The sequence below is a fragment of the Cnephaeus nilssonii genome (genome assembly GCF_951640355.1).
Source record: "Cnephaeus nilssonii genome assembly, chromosome: 14".
Classification (NCBI taxonomy): Eukaryota; Metazoa; Chordata; class Mammalia; order Chiroptera; family Vespertilionidae; genus Cnephaeus; species Cnephaeus nilssonii.
Genome location: NC_137085.1, coordinates 7,925,997 through 7,943,299, shown reverse-complemented (window position 1 = coordinate 7,943,299; position 17,303 = coordinate 7,925,997). Strand labels below are relative to the sequence as shown.

General features: G+C 56.0%; 1 protein-coding gene across 1 annotated transcript in view; it reads left to right on the top strand.

Annotated features, from left to right (window-relative positions):
* OLFML2A (olfactomedin like 2A) overlaps positions 1 to 15,549 on the top strand; it is a gene marked incomplete at its 5' end in the record, with an annotated part of 28,439 nt that extends 12,890 nt beyond the window's left edge. Inside the window, 6 exons of the mRNA XM_079791256.1 lie at positions 1,408 to 1,515; positions 4,205 to 4,420; positions 6,537 to 6,780; positions 8,923 to 9,153; positions 10,484 to 10,669; positions 11,952 to 15,549. Coding sequence (XP_079647382.1) covers positions 1,408 to 1,515; positions 4,205 to 4,420; positions 6,537 to 6,780; positions 8,923 to 9,153; positions 10,484 to 10,669; positions 11,952 to 12,556 — 1,590 coding nt within the window. The 3' untranslated portion in view covers positions 12,557 to 15,549. The remainder of the gene's footprint in view (positions 1 to 1,407; positions 1,516 to 4,204; positions 4,421 to 6,536; positions 6,781 to 8,922; positions 9,154 to 10,483; positions 10,670 to 11,951) is intronic.
* Between the last annotated feature and the right edge of the window lie 1,754 nt (positions 15,550 to 17,303).

Below are 17,303 nucleotides of genomic sequence, written 5' to 3'. Positions count from 1 at the left end.
ATGGTTCTCAAACTATGCTCCACCAAGCCCTCCGGGTACTGGGCAACCTCAGGGCCTGAGCAAGGTTGTAGGGGAGCAGGGGGAGGACTCAAAGCCCTCCCCCTGCTCCCATCAGAGCCCCCACCCCCTTTTTCTGTTTTAGAGAGCCAAGTCTACTCAGAGAAAAGCTCTCTGCCTCAAACAGCTTGAATACCCCTGGGAGAATGGGAATAAAACTGTTTTGGAAACAGTGGGCCAGGGCCAGTCGGGAGCGCGGGCCTGCTCGGGCCTGAGAAAGGCTGCAGGGCTGGGGGTGGGGCCGTGCTGGAGGGTGGCTGCAGGAGCTGCCCTGCCGAGAAGCCAGGGAAGCTGATTTCCCAGCCAGCCCCTTGTGCCAAGGTGTCCCTGACACTTGCTGTCATCCTGGCCATCTGGAGGGAAATGTCATATCCTGATGAGGTGTGAGAGCGAGGGGGAGGGGAGGGGCAGCTATGGTGAAGAGCCCTGGTCTGGGCAGGGGAGACCCAGCATCGGCCACTGACCTGTTGTGCGGGCCCCACCCCCTTCTTTCTTATCCTCAGTTTGAACACAAAACAGGAGCAGTAAAGCATGATAGGGAAGAGGCTTGGGTATCTCCAAGCAGGCCTGTGCTCCAGGCCCTCCCACAGAGCACCTGGGTGGCCTTGGGCAGTCACGTCCCCTCTCTAAGTTGCAGCTTCCCAATTTCTAGGATGAAGACAAAAGGTGTCCAGACCTGTCTTTGGTTGGGTCCCTAGAACAAACCCTGAGGCGAGTGATCTGTGTGCGGGCGGCTTATAACGGAAGTGCTCCCAGGAGAAGCTGGTACCAAAGTGGGAGACGTGGGGGCAGGAAGGGAAGGTAGCCCAGCAGGGCTGTGGTCTCAGGCCAAGTGCTGGCCTCAGCCCCAGGGGACGCTGGAGTCTGAAGGATGGCTCAGTTGTCCCACTGGGGCCAGGGAGCTGGCCCTCAGATGCCCACACCAGTCAGACATTGCCAGGAGGACATATGCACCCAGACACTCTGGGGGCAAAGTGGCTCTTTCTAGAGAGTCACAGATGCAGGCCGGTCCAGGGAGAGCCCTGGAAGCCAGGCATGGGCACAAGAAGCAGTCGGAGGGAGCCCAGGGGGTTATGGTTAGAGCTGCCACTACATACCTCTGGGGGTGCTGTGAGGATTATGTGAAATAGCCCATTAAAGCCCCTGGCACCGTGCCTGCCACGTGGTAAGCGCTCAAAAGATGGACTCTGCTGCTTTTCTCGTGATTATTAGCAGGCGAGGTCTAGTGGGTGCTGAGGCCCACGCAGGCCATTCTGAGACCCTGGATTCTGCGCCGAGGTGGGACTCCTTGCACCCTTCGTGCCGGGTCCTGTGCTCTGCCCTCCCCTAACCACCCCCCTTCCCCGGCAGCTGCAGTCCATGGTGGATCTCCTGGAGGGCGCCCTGTACAGCATGGACCTGATGAGAGTGCACGCCTACGTCCACAAGGTGGCCTCCCAGATGGACACGCTGGAAGAGGTAAGAGTGGGGCTCGAGCCAGAGGCCGGGCTGGCACAGTGCCGGGGGCCTGGGCAGGGTCTATCTTGACCCCGGTGGCTGCTGAAAGCTGGACTCCAGCAGAGCTGGGAGGGGGAGACGCAGGCCATAGGGTCCAGACAGTGGGGAAGAGGTCTGACGGACTCACGGGCCTGCAGGAAACCGGAAGGCTGGGTGGAGACATGGAGGCACCTGCTGCTTGTAGGAAAGGGGTGGGGAGCGGGCTGGAACTTGCACTTGCCCTCAGTTCACCAAGACCAGGACCCACACATTGCAAACTTCAGGGCCACCCTTCTCATAAAAGCCACGTGAGTGGTGCCCCCCTGAGGTGGTGCATCATGGCGATGCCCCGTGACTGGCTGAACCCATGGGGGCCAGGCTCAAGGCACCTGCCACGGAGACAGTGTCTCTCCTGGTCAGAGCAACTGGGCTGGAGGACTGGCAGGCGGCTAGGACTGCCCCCCGAGGACAGGGACGGAGCTGGGCGAGCAGGCGTTCCGGGCTGCAGGTTCGAGGTTTGCCTCTCTGCTGGCACGGCCTGGCCTCTGCCTGTTTCCTGCATCCGGCCTCTGCTGGGAGCCTGGGACAGGCAGCTGCCAGGAGCGGGCGTAGGGGCTTCCTTTCCCAGCTTCCTTTCCAGAGGGAGGGGGCACCTGGGCATCCTGTGCCCAGGGTGGGAGATTAACCCCTTACTAACCCCAAAGTTGGGGTCACGGTGGCTTTAATTACTCAACAAGTGTTTGGTGAGTACCTACTATGTGCCAGGCCTATGCCAACATGGGAGAAAGGCAATACCGACTGAATTTCTACCGGGCACCCGTGTTTCCTGTGCACCTAGTACATGCCAGGCTCCCCTCTTGCCGACTCAACAGTTATCCTTTGATTTCTCTGCTTGCAATCTAAGGAAATGTTAACTCACTTCACATAACTGTGAGCCAGACAATCTGGAGGGGATGGCTGCTGGGCCTGGAACAAATCAGAAATGATTTCCACAGCCACCGGGAAATGGTTTTTAATTCTCTCCTGTTTTGCATTATCTGTGCTTTGCTTCTGTTCACTAAGTGATAGGAAAAGTTTGTTGCTAGCCTGGGAGGGCTGGGGGGCACAGCCTCACTCGGAGGAGCTGGCTCCCTCTCCCTCTTCCCTTTCAACAGAAGTTCTCAACCGGGGGCCCTTTGCTCCCCAGGGGGGACAGTTGGCAGTATCTGGAGACATTTTTGGTTGTCACAGTTTGGGGGAGTGGGTGGCGGATGCTATTTATTGGCTTCTAGTTGGGTAGGTGCCAGGGATGCGGCTAAGCACCCTGTAATGCATAGGACACCCCCCACCCCCCAGCAATTCACAGCTGCCTGACAAGTTTCAGCGGTGCTGCGCTGGCTGAGAAACCCGCCTTGTTACAGGTTGGCTTCTGTCTTCCAGGCGATCTAGTTTAGAACGCACTTTCTTGTTCTTAGCATCTCTGCGCGTCACCCTGATATTTAGTTGTTATGATGAAGATCCTCATTTAACAGGCAAGGACACGGAGGCTCAGAGAGGTAAAGCCACCAGCTCAAGGCTACTCAGCCAGGAAGGGGAGAGCAAGGATTTGAACCCAGCTCTGTCCGACTCCTGCCTGCTGCCTCCTGGTCCCAGGTTATCTTCTCCTCCGTAACAATGTCCATCGGTGCGATTCTGCCGCTCCAGGGCCGCACAGCAAAGAGGTGCTTCCTGCATCTGACTCTCATTTCTCCTGCTTCAGCTGAGAAGTAGACTTGACAAAGGAATTCCATACGTACCCAGACCTGCTGGGGCTTTAGGGACCTGGGGCTGATACCAGGCCACCCAGCTTCCCTGAGTCCTGCCCAATGGACAAGGTCAGCCTGGGCCACAGCCTGGCGATGGGGATCCCTGGGCTGGGGGATCCACAGAGAGAACGTGGCGATTTTGAGCAGTCCTGTTTCCAGCAGGATTCAGAAGCAAGGACCATGAGGGGGTGGATGGGGGCTGTTAAAACCAGGTGGGGTCCCCAGCAAGCTGGGGACAGGCTAGCAGATGCAGAAACCTGGGAGTAAAAGCGGCTCTCATGCAGTGGGAGGAGCCAGCGCCACCCCGGAGAGAAGTTGGAGACTGGGGACCAGGGAGGATCAGAGTCTCACCCATCGCTAAACCCCAAAGAGTTTCATTATTTGAGCATTTTATGAAAAGAAGGTATTTATGTATCTCTTGTGAAATTAAGAGGTAATTTTAAAGTAGCAACTTAAGTGACGAATTCATACGGTGGCAGACTGTGCGTCCAGTAAAGGAATGGCCGGCACTATATACACAGACATGGAGAGTTCTCAAGATCGGCTCAAGTGAAAGAGCGAAGTGTTAGGGAAGAAAAAAGGAAAATCCATAATAATTGGCTGAGAAACAAAAGTGGGAGGAGGACATATTTTATACCCATTTGTAGCTTCTTAATTTAGCACTGTGAACATACTTCATCCAGTTTTTCATTCATTCACTTTTTAAATCAAGAATCACTACAGGGTCTTTGAGCGGCATGCTTTATTCCCGCCCTGCTCGCCGGTGCTGCCCCTGCCCATGAGACTGGGCAGCAAAGCCCGATGGCAGGAGCCGGGGTGTCCCCCCAGGAGGAGGGGTGGGGAGGCCAGCAGGGGAGGCTGGAAAGACCTCGGGTCCGCCCCCACAGAGCATCAAGGCCAACCTGAGCCGGGAGAACGAGGTGATGCGGGAGAGCATGCGCCACTTCAGCGAGCAGCTGAAGCACTACGAGAACCAGTCGGCCATCATGCTGAGCATCAAGAAGGAGCTCTCCAGCCTGGGCCACCAGCTGCTGCAGAAGGACCTGGCCACAGCCCCTGCCGCCGCCCCCGCCCCCGCCCCCGGGCCTGGTAGCAAGGCACAGGTGAGACCAGGGCTGATTATGGGTGGGCTTGGGAGCACAGTGTGCCAGGGCCTCAGCCCTGAGGGCAGCTGGGTGGGTCCGGGGCTGTAGGACAGGGCTGAGGGCTGGAGCATCCATTCCAGGGTGGGGTGCAGAGGGTGCCTGCTATGCAGTGAGCACAATCAGCCAGGTGAGCTGGGAGCAGACGCGAGGATCTAGCCGAGGGGGGTCCGCTCCCTGAGCCATGCACTTGGCAGAATTCTCATTCCCATTTCCAAACTAGGGGGGACAGGGCCATCGAGATGACCCTCCCTGCCTGGCCCTGGGGGACCAGGCCTGTTGCAGCAAACCACCTCTAGCCGCCCCTGCTGCGGCTGGGCCGCTGTCTGGGTCAAGTTTGCTCAGGGGTGGACAGGCAATGCCTCGGGGATCCCTGCACAGGAACGCCACATCACCCAGCCCAACCTGGGGTGAAGGACTCCTGCAGCAAACCCCCAGACATTGCGTGTTCAAGCTCAGAGCACAAAGTGAGCAGAGGTTTGTCACAGGCACAGCCACCCTTGACATATAACACACCGTTGTGCAAATTTGGCAAAGGCCCTCCTGCAGGCAGACACACTGAGGAAAAGGGTGTCCCTCTGGGCAGATAAATGAGAAAGAGTAGCCCCCTTGAGTGGACAGACTGTACAAAGGCTCCTTCCGTTGATGGACACACCAGGTGTGTGGCTTGGCTAAAGGAGTAAGACCAGATTTCAGCCCCATTCGTGCCCCTTCGCCAGTCACCTGCATGCAGCACACAGCCCGCACCACTCACAGCGGCCTTGTTTTTGGTGTGTCTGCACTGGGACCAGAACGGGTCGTGTGCCTGCCGAGCCCAGGCTCTCCGTCGCCGCCCTCGGCCTCCTGCGCTGACATTGTGATGATGGGGCCATTGGCATCTGAACCGGAATGCCTAGGGCTGGAGCCTTGGCCCAGAGCTGGCTTTCTGCTTGTTCTCCTGCCAGTCCCACAGGCGCGAGTGAACCGTGCAGAGGTCCAGATTCTGTCCTTGCTCTGCCTAACAGAGGTTGACGTCACAGGCCCTGTGTTCTTGTGCCAAGCCAGCACCAAGGGCATTTAAAAGGAAAGGAAAAGGACAAAATTTACAAAATGTTAGAAATGGCATGCCCTAAGGGCAATGCCTGGGTGGCCAGCCGTGCCAGTTTTGCCAGTCTGCCCAGGACGGAAGGGCTCCCAGGATGCTGAAACTGGGAAAGTTCTGGGCACACTGGGAGGAGTTGGTCACCTTGCCTAGGGGCCTGAGAACTTCTCCTCTGCCCATAAACAAAGACCAATGAGCGATAGAGACAGAGAAGAGAAGCTATTGCAGTCAACCCCTTTGGGGAGTGTATAGGAGTTAGGAAATGGGAGAGGAATCTAACCCACCAGGCTGGCCTTCAAGCCTACAGGGAGCTAGAGAGCTGAGTGGGGAAACAGGTACACCCTCGTGAATGTAGCCACTGTGGGAGGAAAGCTGTGGCTATGAGCACCTGGGATGTATGGCCTAGAGCAGTGGTCGGCAAACTCATTAGTCAACAGAGCCAAATATCAACAGTACAACGATTGAAATTTCTTTTGAGCTGAAACCGATTCGGCTCAGTGGATAGAGTGTCAGCCTGGAGACTGAAAGGTCCCAGGTTCGATTCCGGTCAAGGGCATGTACATTGGTTGCAGGCACATCCCCAGTGGGAGGTGTGCAGGAGGCAGCTGATCGATGTTTCTAGCTTTTTATCCCTCTCCCTTCCTCTCTATAAAAAATCAATAAGATATATTTTTTTTAAAAAAGAAATTTCTTTTGAGAGCCAAATTTTTTAAACTTAAACTTCTAATGCCACTTCTTCAAAATAGACTCGCCCAGGCCGTGGTATTTTGTGGAAGAGCCACACTCAAGGGGCCAAAGAGCTGCATGTGGCTCGCGAGCCGCAGTTTGCCAACCACTGCTCTAGGCCAGTAAATGTTAGAGGATGTATGGACTAAATATTTGCTCTAGGGCCTAGAGCAACATGACCACTTCCAGCCCCCACATGCTGAGCCTCCATGACACCCCCACAATATCCCTTCTACCAGCCCCAAGTCTGAGATTTCCCTTCTCTCCTAGGACACAGCTGGAGGGAAAGGCAAAGACAGCAACAAATATGGCAGCACGCAGAAGAGCTTTGCAGACAGGGCCCTCTCAAAACCTCCTAAGGAGAAGCTGCTGAAGGTGGAGAAGCTGAGAAAGGATGGCGTCCAGGGCCGATTCCCCCAGCCCACAATCAGGCCCCGGGCCCTGGCCCAGCAACAGGCAGTGATTCGAGGCATCACCTACTACAAGGCGGGCAGCAGGGAGGCGACCGAGGCTGGTGAGTTGGAGGGGGATTGAAACCTTGGGGAGCGGCGCTTGCTGATGGCTGGCCACAGCCCAAGCATGCCCCACAGGGATCCAGGGTCTTCTCTACAGTCCCAGACTTCAACTCCCCTGGTTACCTGTTGGTCCCTTGGCTCATGCACACAATGGGATAATATCCCCTCGTGGGGTTGTGGGGATGAAATGCTAGAATCACCACAATGGGCCACGCAGTTCCTTTCCAGATTCACAGCCATCTCCGCCCTCACGGGACTTCTCCTCCTTCATTCAAAGATCTGCTGAAGGTCCACTGTGTACTTGCTGTGTCGCCCAGAGATTCTGCCTAATAGGGAGCTCACAGTCTAGTGGGAAAAACCGAATCCATGACCAGGCAGCTGCCACAGGTGGGGTGAGAGAGCGCAGGGGCTGCAGCCGGGCCCGCGTTCTAAACAGTGACGTGGGCCCTTTGGGACACTTCCTGTTTCCAGACTGGCCTTGCACTGGATGGCCTCTCCAGCACCTCCCACTTCTTATCTCCCCAAAGAGCCCACAGACACCTCAATTTTCCCTGCAGCCCCTTGAGGGATCACAGTGAAGGACCACAAAGTAATTACTTAGAGACAAAAGTTCCAAGAGTAGTCAAATTTCTGGGCCACCACCACTCGTGTGGCTCCTGACTCTTCCTCCAAGGCCCTCTGCAGACGCCTGCTCTTCTCTGATGTCCCTGAGAATGTCCCAAGCCTGCTCCCCTTTGCTGGGTCCTGCTGACCACCTCCTCCATGAGGCCCTCTGCCCAGCCCATGTCCAAGGGAGCTGGGAGGTGGAACTGTGAGGAGCCTGTCTCCTTCAAGAGCCCCCTCAATTCTTGGTTTCTCGGGGCTCAGGGGAGACCGCCCCCCCCCCCCCCAGCCCCCGGTGCCAGCTGCTGGCCCTGAGTCCTGCCAGCTCAGCCTGGGCCGAACGGAGCCTCTGACCCCTGGCTGGGACACTGCCCAAGAACAGCTGCAGGCATCTGACTCTGCCAGCGAGGCCCGTGGGAACAAGCCCCTGCCCTGGCAGGCTGCCCAAGCCAGGCCCCCAGGAGGCCCCCCGACCAGAGGGTGTGCCCCCATTCCTGAGAGACTTCAGGGGCTGCCCTGCAGTGAGTTGTGGCTACATCTGTGCAAAGAGGAAGCCCGGGACAGGAAGAAATCAGGTCCTGGTCCTGGAGTCAAGGGGCCTCAGTGCACCCCAACTCCATCACAGCAACACCACCATTCCTTTGTCCCGGCATCACAGTTTTCTGTACTTTCACCCAGTATCATCCTTAACCCAGGTGCACCAAGCTTAGAGAGGTGAAGTGATTGGCTCCACGTCTCACAGTGAGTTGTTGGGACTGGAACCCAGGTCAGCAGGCTGCAGAGCCTGCCTTGGACCCCAGAGCTGAGGGGTCTTTGTCCCTTTCTGTGTGTCATTGAGCCTGCTTTCCAGACCCCATCCAACCCAGCCCGGAGAAGTGTATGGGTCAGGGATGACCCAGATGGCTCCAAACCAGAGTTCAGCCCACAGATGCTGAAAAAGGCCTCCTGTGAGCAAAGCCCGTGCCAGCAGGGATGGGCAAAGGCGGGGGGGAGGGGTTGCCAAGAAAGCTGAGAGATGGGAGATGGGAAATGAGTGAGGGGACAGAGAAAGACAGGACGGGTCCGGAAGGTGGCGGGAAGCTGGCTGCACCCGCTCCTCCGGCTGGAAGTGTCATATACCAGGTAAGAGAAACCAGAGGGTGGGTTCCAGGGGGCAGGGCTGGGAGAATGTCCGGAGATGGCTTTCTGCCTCCTGGAACGGAATCTAGGAAATGAAATAATTGGCACAATGTGTTTGACACTTGGGAGGAAAGCGGTCTTGCATTTGGCAGAATCGGTGCAGATGTACACATTTTCCTATAATCAGCACAGCAGCCTAACACGGTGGGCCTTTCACTTCACAGAAGGGGAAGCTGAGGCCACTCGGCTGGGGGGCTCCGAGCTGGTCTGCTGCCCACGAAGCCCACTCTTCGAGGCCTTCCACTCCCAGGCCTCCCCTGTCCTCCGCAGGGCCCCAGCGCTGGGCGCCTGCCGGCCTGGGGAGGAGCCGGGAGCAGCAGGTGCTGCTGGGATGTGAGCTCAGGCTCTTCTCTCCACAGACAACGCCCTCAGGGGCACTTCCTGGCTGGAACAGCTGTCGCCCAGGGAGGAGGGCAGGCCACCCGAGCCCAACTCCGCGGAACATGAGGAGGCTGGGCCCAGGGCTTCTGAGGGAGCAGACTTGGTCCCTGGCACCCCCTCCTCGAAGCCAGCCATCACCCCAACCCCCAGTCCCACCACCAGTCCCCTGCCCACCGAGCCACCGTCACACCCAGAAGTCCCCAGGCAAGGTGAGTAAGCCTCCCAGGGGTCAGCAACCTACGCCCATGGGCCAGACCCAGCCTGCAGCCTGTTTTTCTCCAGCTCTCCAGCTGTTTCTACATTGTTCAGGGGTTGTTGAAAAAAGGAGAAGATGGGGCAAAAGTATGTGGTCTGGCAAACCTGAAATGTTTACCATCTGATCCTTACAGAAAAAGCTGTAACAACATTTACAACGAAACAGGTATTTTCAACAAGTTCTTTAAAAAAAAAAAAATTTTATATATATATATACATATATATATATATACACACACACACACACACACACACACACACACACATATATATATAAATATATATATATATATTATTGATTTCAGAGAGGAAGGGAGAGAGAGAGATAGAAACATCAATGGTGATAGAGAATCATTGATCAGCTGCCTTGTGCATGCCCCACACTGGGGACCGAGGTCACAACCTTGGCATGTGCCCTTGACTGGAATCGAACCTGGGACCCTTTAGTCCGCAGGCTGACGCTCTATCCACTGAGCCAAACCGGCTAGGGCTCAGCAAGTTCTTTTTAAAAGGTCACCTAGAATCCCATCATCAAATCCAACAACTATTTTCACTTCTTTATTTCCTGTGTCCAGTCTCTGGCCCGTTTTTAGGTACACATATGTGGGTTTCGGCTGGTGCCTTTGGTAGAAATCCTCCTCCGTAAGTCATCGAGCCTATCCTTCTTGGGCATCTTGCCTGCCCGCGACAGCAAGCCGCCCTGGGCCCGAGCACATGCCATTTTTAGGAATCTTTCCTAAGGATCCATCAGCGATTTGGACAACAGCTGCCGCTTAAACTGGTTTCCACGCAGCCTATTTCTAATGTCAGAAAATTGGACATAATCTAAAGCTCTGACACTGAGGGGTCTGGTTTAATAAATTCGAGGGCACAGCTGTCGGGTGGCCTGGTAGAACCTAGAAGTCACATCATTAAAAGGCCATCTACTGATGGGAGAAATTGCTAAGTGGAGGGGAAAGACAGGATCTAGTCGGAAGAACCATAGTTTTCAGAAGTACATCTGCATGACTGTACATGTAAAGGAAAGGGAGGAAATGTTACATGCTAGAAAGTTTCTTTGGATGATGGAATTCTGAATGATTTTTATTATCTCCTTTGCTGAATGTTCTGTGTTTTTTTACAACCATCAGACATTGCTTTGATCATGGGGGAAATAAAAACAAGAGGCTGCAAACAAAACATCAGGAGGGGTTTAGGTTAGACCGGATAGTGTTCCAGGACTGTTGCTTGGACTCGGGGCCCGTGGGTCTGAGTACCAAATGCTGCTCCCCTCGCTCCCCACAGGCAGGGAGGCCAGCTGTGAGGGCACCCTCCGGACCGTGGACCCCCCTGTGAGGCACCACAGCTATGGGCGCCATGAGGGAGCCTGGATGAAGGACCCGGCCGCGCAGGATGACAGGATCTACGTCACCAACTACTACTATGGGAACAGCCTGGTGGAGTTCCGCAACCTGGAAAACTTCAAGCAAGGTCGGGGCCTTGGAGGTGGGGGCGGGGCAGGGTGTGGGTGGCCTGGGAGAGCCCCCCATGGAGGGTTGGCCCTCCTGGCCTTGCGGTTTCCTGTGGCCCAGACTGCCCCAGCCTGGCCTAGCTCCACATGGTCAGCCACCCCGAGAAGGGGAGTCTGGGGAACCCCCTAAGCGCTAGCACCGTGCCAGGAGCTAGAAGCCTCAGCAAAGAAGATGGACAAGGCCCTGTTCTCATGAGGGTAACTCACTGCCAAGGGAAGCAATACTTAGTTTCCACTGGTGCGTATTACATGCTACTCACCTGTGTGAGTCAGCGCATGTTGTCTTTATAATCCAGGAGGTGGGGGTTACCACCCTGTTTTACAGGTGAGCAGGGCCCCAGGCCTCAGAGGAGCTGCAGGTCTGGGCAGGGAGGACAGAATTCTGGTTATCAGATCTGGGGCACGGTGGGGGAAGGGGTCATTTAGACATGGCCCACGCTCCAGAACTGCAGTCTTACTTGGAAGGCAGAGACTTAAAGAAACAATTTGAGCACATACAGTGTTAGAGGGAGAGCTCAGGGGGGCAGTCACAACCCTGCCGGGAGATCAGGGAAGACTTCCCAGAGGAGGTGATGCTGAGTTGAGCCCTAGGGGAGGGAGAGAAAGGAGAAGGAAAGGTGTTCCAGGCAAAGGCCCAGGGTGTGCAAAGGCTCGGCAATGAGAAGGAGCACTGAGACACAGAGGGAGGTGGAGGGCGTATAATGAGAATGGCTGAGGCCGGCTTTGCGCCCCATGAAAGATTTTGGACTTACCCTGAGAGCTGTGGTGTCACAGGGTGTGACCTGGAACAGCTAACGTCACTCCTCTGCCAGATCAAATTGGCCTGGTCCCTGCCTCGAGGGGCGCAAAAGCCAATGAAAGGTGCAGAGACAAAGGTGTGGGAGGACAGAGGAGAGGCCCTCGCTCAAGCTGAGGAGATCAGAGAAAGCTTCGTGGAGGAGGTAGATTGGCCCAGGGCTCTGAGAGATAAGGAGGCCCTCCCAGGCAGATAGGATGGGGCCTGGCAGTCCCGACAGAAGGAGCAGCATGAGCCAAAGCACAGGGCCTGGCGTCGGCCTGTTTCCTCCTGGGCAGACGGGATACTAGTCCTTCCTTCGGGGATAGGATGGTAGGCCCAGCTCCAGGCCCACAGCACACTCAGTGTCCATGGCTTGGGGAGCCATCCCAGAGCCCTGGGTGGCCTCACTGGGCCCTGGGTGAGCTGAGGGTTGGTGTGACCAGCTGCCCTCCCTGCACACGCAGGTCGCTGGAGTAACATGTACAAGCTGCCCTACAACTGGATCGGCACGGGCCACGTGGTGTACCAGGGCGCCTTCTACTACAACCGCGCCTTCACCAAGAACATCATCAAGTACGACCTGCGCCAGCGCTTCGTGGCCTCCTGGGCGCTGCTGCCCGACGCCGTGTACGAGGACACCACGCCCTGGAAGTGGCGCGGGCACTCGGACATCGACTTCGCCGTGGATGAGAGCGGACTATGGGTCATCTACCCCGCGGTGGACGACAGCGACGGGGCCCAGCCCGAGGTGATCGTGCTGAGCCGCCTGGACCCGGGGGACCTCTCGGTGCACCGTGAGACCACGTGGAAGACGCGGCTGCGGCGCAACTCCTACGGGAACTGCTTCCTGGTGTGCGGCATCCTGTACGCCGTGGACACCTACAACCAGCGGGAGGGCCAGGTGGCCTACGCCTTCGACACGCACACGGGCACCGACGCCCGCCCGCAGCTGCCCTTCCTCAACGAGCACGCCTACACCACCCAGATCGACTACAACCCGAAGGAGCGGGTGCTGTACGCCTGGGACAACGGCCACCAGCTCACCTACACCCTCCACTTCGTGGTCTGAGCGGGGACCAGCACCCACACACAGGAGAGGAGTGGCGATGGGATCGGGGCTCTCCATAGCGACTCCTGCGAGGAACTCCATCAGCAGATATTTATTGGGGACCGGGGGTGGGGGGGTGGTAGCCAGGAGCTAAGCATATGGCATAGCCAGCATAAAGCTTCCTTAGTGCCCAGTGGAATAATCGTTGCTTCCACTCCAGAGCACTGTGCCGAGAGCTTCATGAGCACTAACCCACCTCACCCTCCCAGCAGCACCCATGGAGGTAGAGATAGTTAAGCCCATTTAACAGGTGAAAGACACTGAGGCTCAGAGAGACAACATCCCTTGCCTAAGGAGCCAGTTTGGATCAGGCAGGCCATGTGTCACAACAGCCCCCTTTGACAGATGAGACGTGACCATGCTGTCCCCTGTGTCTGTCCCTCTCCCCTCTCTCCTAATTTCTCTTGTTCTCACAACTCTGTCTCCCTTCCCGGGGCTTCTGAAAACCGGGGCCTTGGGAACCAGGGCGCTCGTGTTGGGTGGAGGCCAGGCTCGGTGCCACCCCAGGTCCCCGTCCTGGCGGAGCGTTGGTGGCCCTGGGCTTCGGGCCCTTTGGCTACGGTCCCTGCTCCTTGGCTGTGGCCAGGCCTCCCACCCTACCCCACCCGCTGTCCAACCACATTCCAAACCTCCATGGTCACCCAGCCACTGAGCCGAAACCACACCCCAAGAAAAATACCAGCCCCCCGTTCCAAGTCCCCCCTCCCTCTGTACTCAATTCTATTTTCTCTTCGTCCTCAGTGCTGTCATTTGTTTCTGCAGCAACAGCTGAGAAGGCTGCAGACAGCTGCCTGCCAGCAGCGACTCTACCAGGGCAGGGAGCCGGGCCAGCCCCCAGGCTCCCTCTCCACCCACAAGAGCTGACCCCGGCCATGGGGCCGCTCCCCAGGCCCTTCCAGAGCCTTTGGGCCTGGGGTCTACCTTGTCCTTTCACTCGGGGCATTTCAAGCCACAACCTATGTGCACTCAGGGATACCTCCAGGGCGGCCGGGAGCAAGACGCTAGGCCTGAGGTCAGGGTGGGGCCAGGACGAAACAGATTCCCTCTTCTTTGTCAGTCCTGACCTGGTCATTTGGTGAGGTGGCCCAGCAGCCCGGGGGGCTGGGGAAGGCTGAGATCGGAGCAGTCGGGTCCAGGGGAGGCTTCGGACCTTCTGGTTGCAGGGAACAGCCGGAGCCCTATTCCTGGCTTCAGAGGTGCTGGTGCCAGGGCTGCCCCGGGCCCAGGACCTGGGGCTGAGGCAGCACTGGTGGAGCTCCCACCTGGAACTGCTGCTGGCTCCCTGGGCCTCAGATCCAGGCAACAAGGCCTTGAAGCCGCCCCTCACCTGCTTCGGACAGTCCTTTGAGAGCTGGGACGTTCTCCAGTCCAGCTCCCTGTTTCAAAGGAGAAATAGGCCCAGGGAGGTTTAGAGAGGGCACGGGGCCACACTGGGAACAGGATACAGCCGATTTCCTTCCAGAAGGTCTTTGTCTACGTCCTTTACGCTCCTGGCTTAGAGGCAGCTCTGCCTGGGAAGGCGATAGACCACCCAGCACCCAATCCATCCCGACACCTCAGAAAGGTATTTACTGCTGATCCCTACACACCCAGACCCTGCTCCCCCGCATGCCGGCTCCTGGGTATCTGTGTATTTGGACACCCTGTTGTCACGTGAGGAAATCTAACTGCATACCTAAGAGGGCAGGGAAAGGCATTTTGTGCTGAATACATTTCTTCGTGTCGTCAGGTGGTTGGTTGTGTATCGTCAGGCACTGTCCGGTGATGTTGTTTTGCTTAAGCTGTAACTCACCCCGGAAATAAAGGGGAACGATGACGCCCAGCCGAGCAAGGCCTGACTCATAGCAGTGGATACATCCAGCCTCCTCCACCCAAGCATCCCGCTCCACTCACAGGCTCGTAAGGGGGCTGCGTTTCCCTTGACCCTGGGTGTGGGTTTTACAAGACTGTGTCTTTTATGATATCACAGCCCAACCATGTGAGAAGTGTTCAGGCTCCTCTTTCTCCATTAGTCTGAGAAAAGGGAAAGTGAGAATGGACTGATTTTGAAAAATTAAAGGACAAGCAAAATGGTTGTCTGGGAAGATGATTCTGGCTGGCTGCAACCTCCAAACACTTACTAAGCCTCTTCTGTTTTCAGGCCCTTGTACGTGGGTTATGTGGTAGGAATAGTTCTTTTCCTCGTTTTACAGAGAGTCAAACTGCAGCCTAGAGAAGTTAAGTCATGTAGTCAGTTAAGTTTCAAAATCAGGTAATAAACCATATTCATTGACTCATCAACCGTGTGCTAAGCATGCCATGGGCATATTCTTGCATCTCCACAACAATATAAGGTATATACTCTGAATATGCCCATTTTACAGATGGGGAAACTGAGGTGAAAGGACTTATCTAAGGTCACAGAGCAGCTTAGTCTGTGGCAGAGTCGGGGTTTCAGGGCTGGTCACTGTATTTTCTATGCTAACTGTACGCCACCCTAGCAGCAGCTCTAAAAAATGGTGGCTGTTGCTTTTATTCAGTGTGGCCAGGCCACAGATTACATCCACATATGGGACCCAAGAAGAAGGTTGGGGTCAGCTTGGAAAGAGCCTTGAATGCCAAGCCAACCACATTTAGAACAAAGCCAAGTATAAATTAACAGAGAAAAGAAAATTCTGAGGCAATTAGGTGTATATCAAAGCCCCAAACTAACTGTTGTTAGGAATTCTGTAACCAGTCATGTTTTCTGTTTTGCTTTGGCCACTGGGAAGCTCAAAGTCAAATTTGTTATTATTTTTAACAATTGTACTGAGTCTCCCACTGGACTCTGGCTTCGTTCTAGTCTTCCTGCTTTTACCTTTACCCTCATCTCTTTATTTTTATTCTATTGTATGTTATCTATTTTTGTAAGTTGCCACAATCCCTTGTTTGCAACCAAGTGGCGTATACCTAAATAAACACATGTTCAAAAGCTTGATTTGAAAGTCTCGACTAAATGCAATGGTCTACATCCTTATCATAACACAGACATTTAATAACTTTTTAAAAATATTGAGTTTGTTATGAGACTTGGCCTCGTCACTCTACTGATCTGAATAATGAGTGAGGGCAGGAGAATCCGAGGCCGCCTGAAAGCTGCCCCTCCCGGCGCAGAGGAGAAGCCAGAGCCATTCCCGAGGTGTTCAGATACCGCCTGCACCCCACCTTCCCCCATGGGCTGCAGAGAGAGGGGTATTTACACTCAATCGCTGGGGGAGAAGTAAAAACAGAAAGAAATGCTTTCCTGGAAAAAAGCACCATGGCATTGGGGAGGGGGCCTTTTCCCAAACTGGAGTCATTCACTCACAGGTTCCTTTGCAAACACTTATTCCTGAAGGTCATCCATAAGTCAGGTTCCACTCTAGAATGCTATCCCAGATCATTAAGGTTGGGAGCAGATGGGATATTTCCAGTGACTTTCTCCACCCTGCAGTTCTAGGAGAGGGAGAAACCCCATCTTCATGGGAAGATACCCAACTAAACACTCCACCCTGGTCTGCAAGCAGGGCCTTGCTAGGCAGAGAGCTGTGGCCTCTCTGTTGTTGTGGCAACAATACTCTCACTCACTGGACCCGACAGGCACGCAGCTCTGTGCCCCCTTCCGTGTTCACGGCAGCTCGGCGGCTGACAGAGGACAGAGGCTGTGGAGTTGGTTGGGTTTGGGGACCAGGCGGCGTTATCCCTCCCCCTTACCTACGTGGCTGAAGGCCGAAAGAGCCATGGCAATTCCTGGGTGGTTTTGTAAACCCTGAGCGAGACGGCCAGCATGCAGTGGGCATTCAGGGAGTGGTAGCTACTGCTGCCCTTGTGACCAGGTGATGCCCTGCTCAGAGAATCTGCCAGGTCTCCTGGCAGGTCCATGTCATGCACTGTGGACTATCCAACATGACTGTCACCCGTGTGCCGGCCACAGGGGCACCGAGCTGAGCGGGTCTCATCCCTCCCCTTGAGAGCTCACCGGGAGGTGGGCAAGCAGGTGCCCCCACCTCCACGTGGTGCTCTTGGTGCTCCAAGAGCTGAGGACCCAGAGAGGCGCCACGTGCCTGGCTAAGGAGTGCGGGCTTCTCTTGGAGCCACAGGAGCCACGGAGCCACGTCGGGACCAACACCTCCCCACCCGCCTCCAAGTCGGGGCAGAGCCTCCTCGGGTCACCTCTAAAGCCACGGTCCTCCACGGGGACCTCTCTCGGCACTTTTGACTTTCTCCCCGGCACATCAAGCCCTAAAATCTCCCCTTGGCTGGAATGAGAAAGGAGGAAACAGTAGCGACTCCCCGGAGAAGTGCCCACATCTGAGTGTGTGCGCTGTGCCGGCCGCGGTGCCACGTATGTACGGTGTCATCTCATCGAATCCTCCCAGGAGCCCCAGGACACAAGCACTGTTGCTGTCCCTGTCGCACAAAAGGGGAAACTGGGGCACCACGTGCTACGTCACCTGTTCAGGGTCCCATGGCTGGTGTGGCTGAGCTGCAGTGCTATTCTCTCAAGGCCTCATGCCAGTGGTTCTCAGCCCCGGCTCCCAGCAGAATCACTGGGGTTGTTCTAAAGGTGCCAATGCCGGGCCCAGCTGGCATGGCTCAGTGGTTGAGCATCCACCTGTGAACCAGGAGGTCACGGTTCGATTCCCAGTCAGGGCACATGCCCGTGTTGTGGGCTCCATCCCCAGGTGGGGGCGTGCAGGAGGCAGCCCAT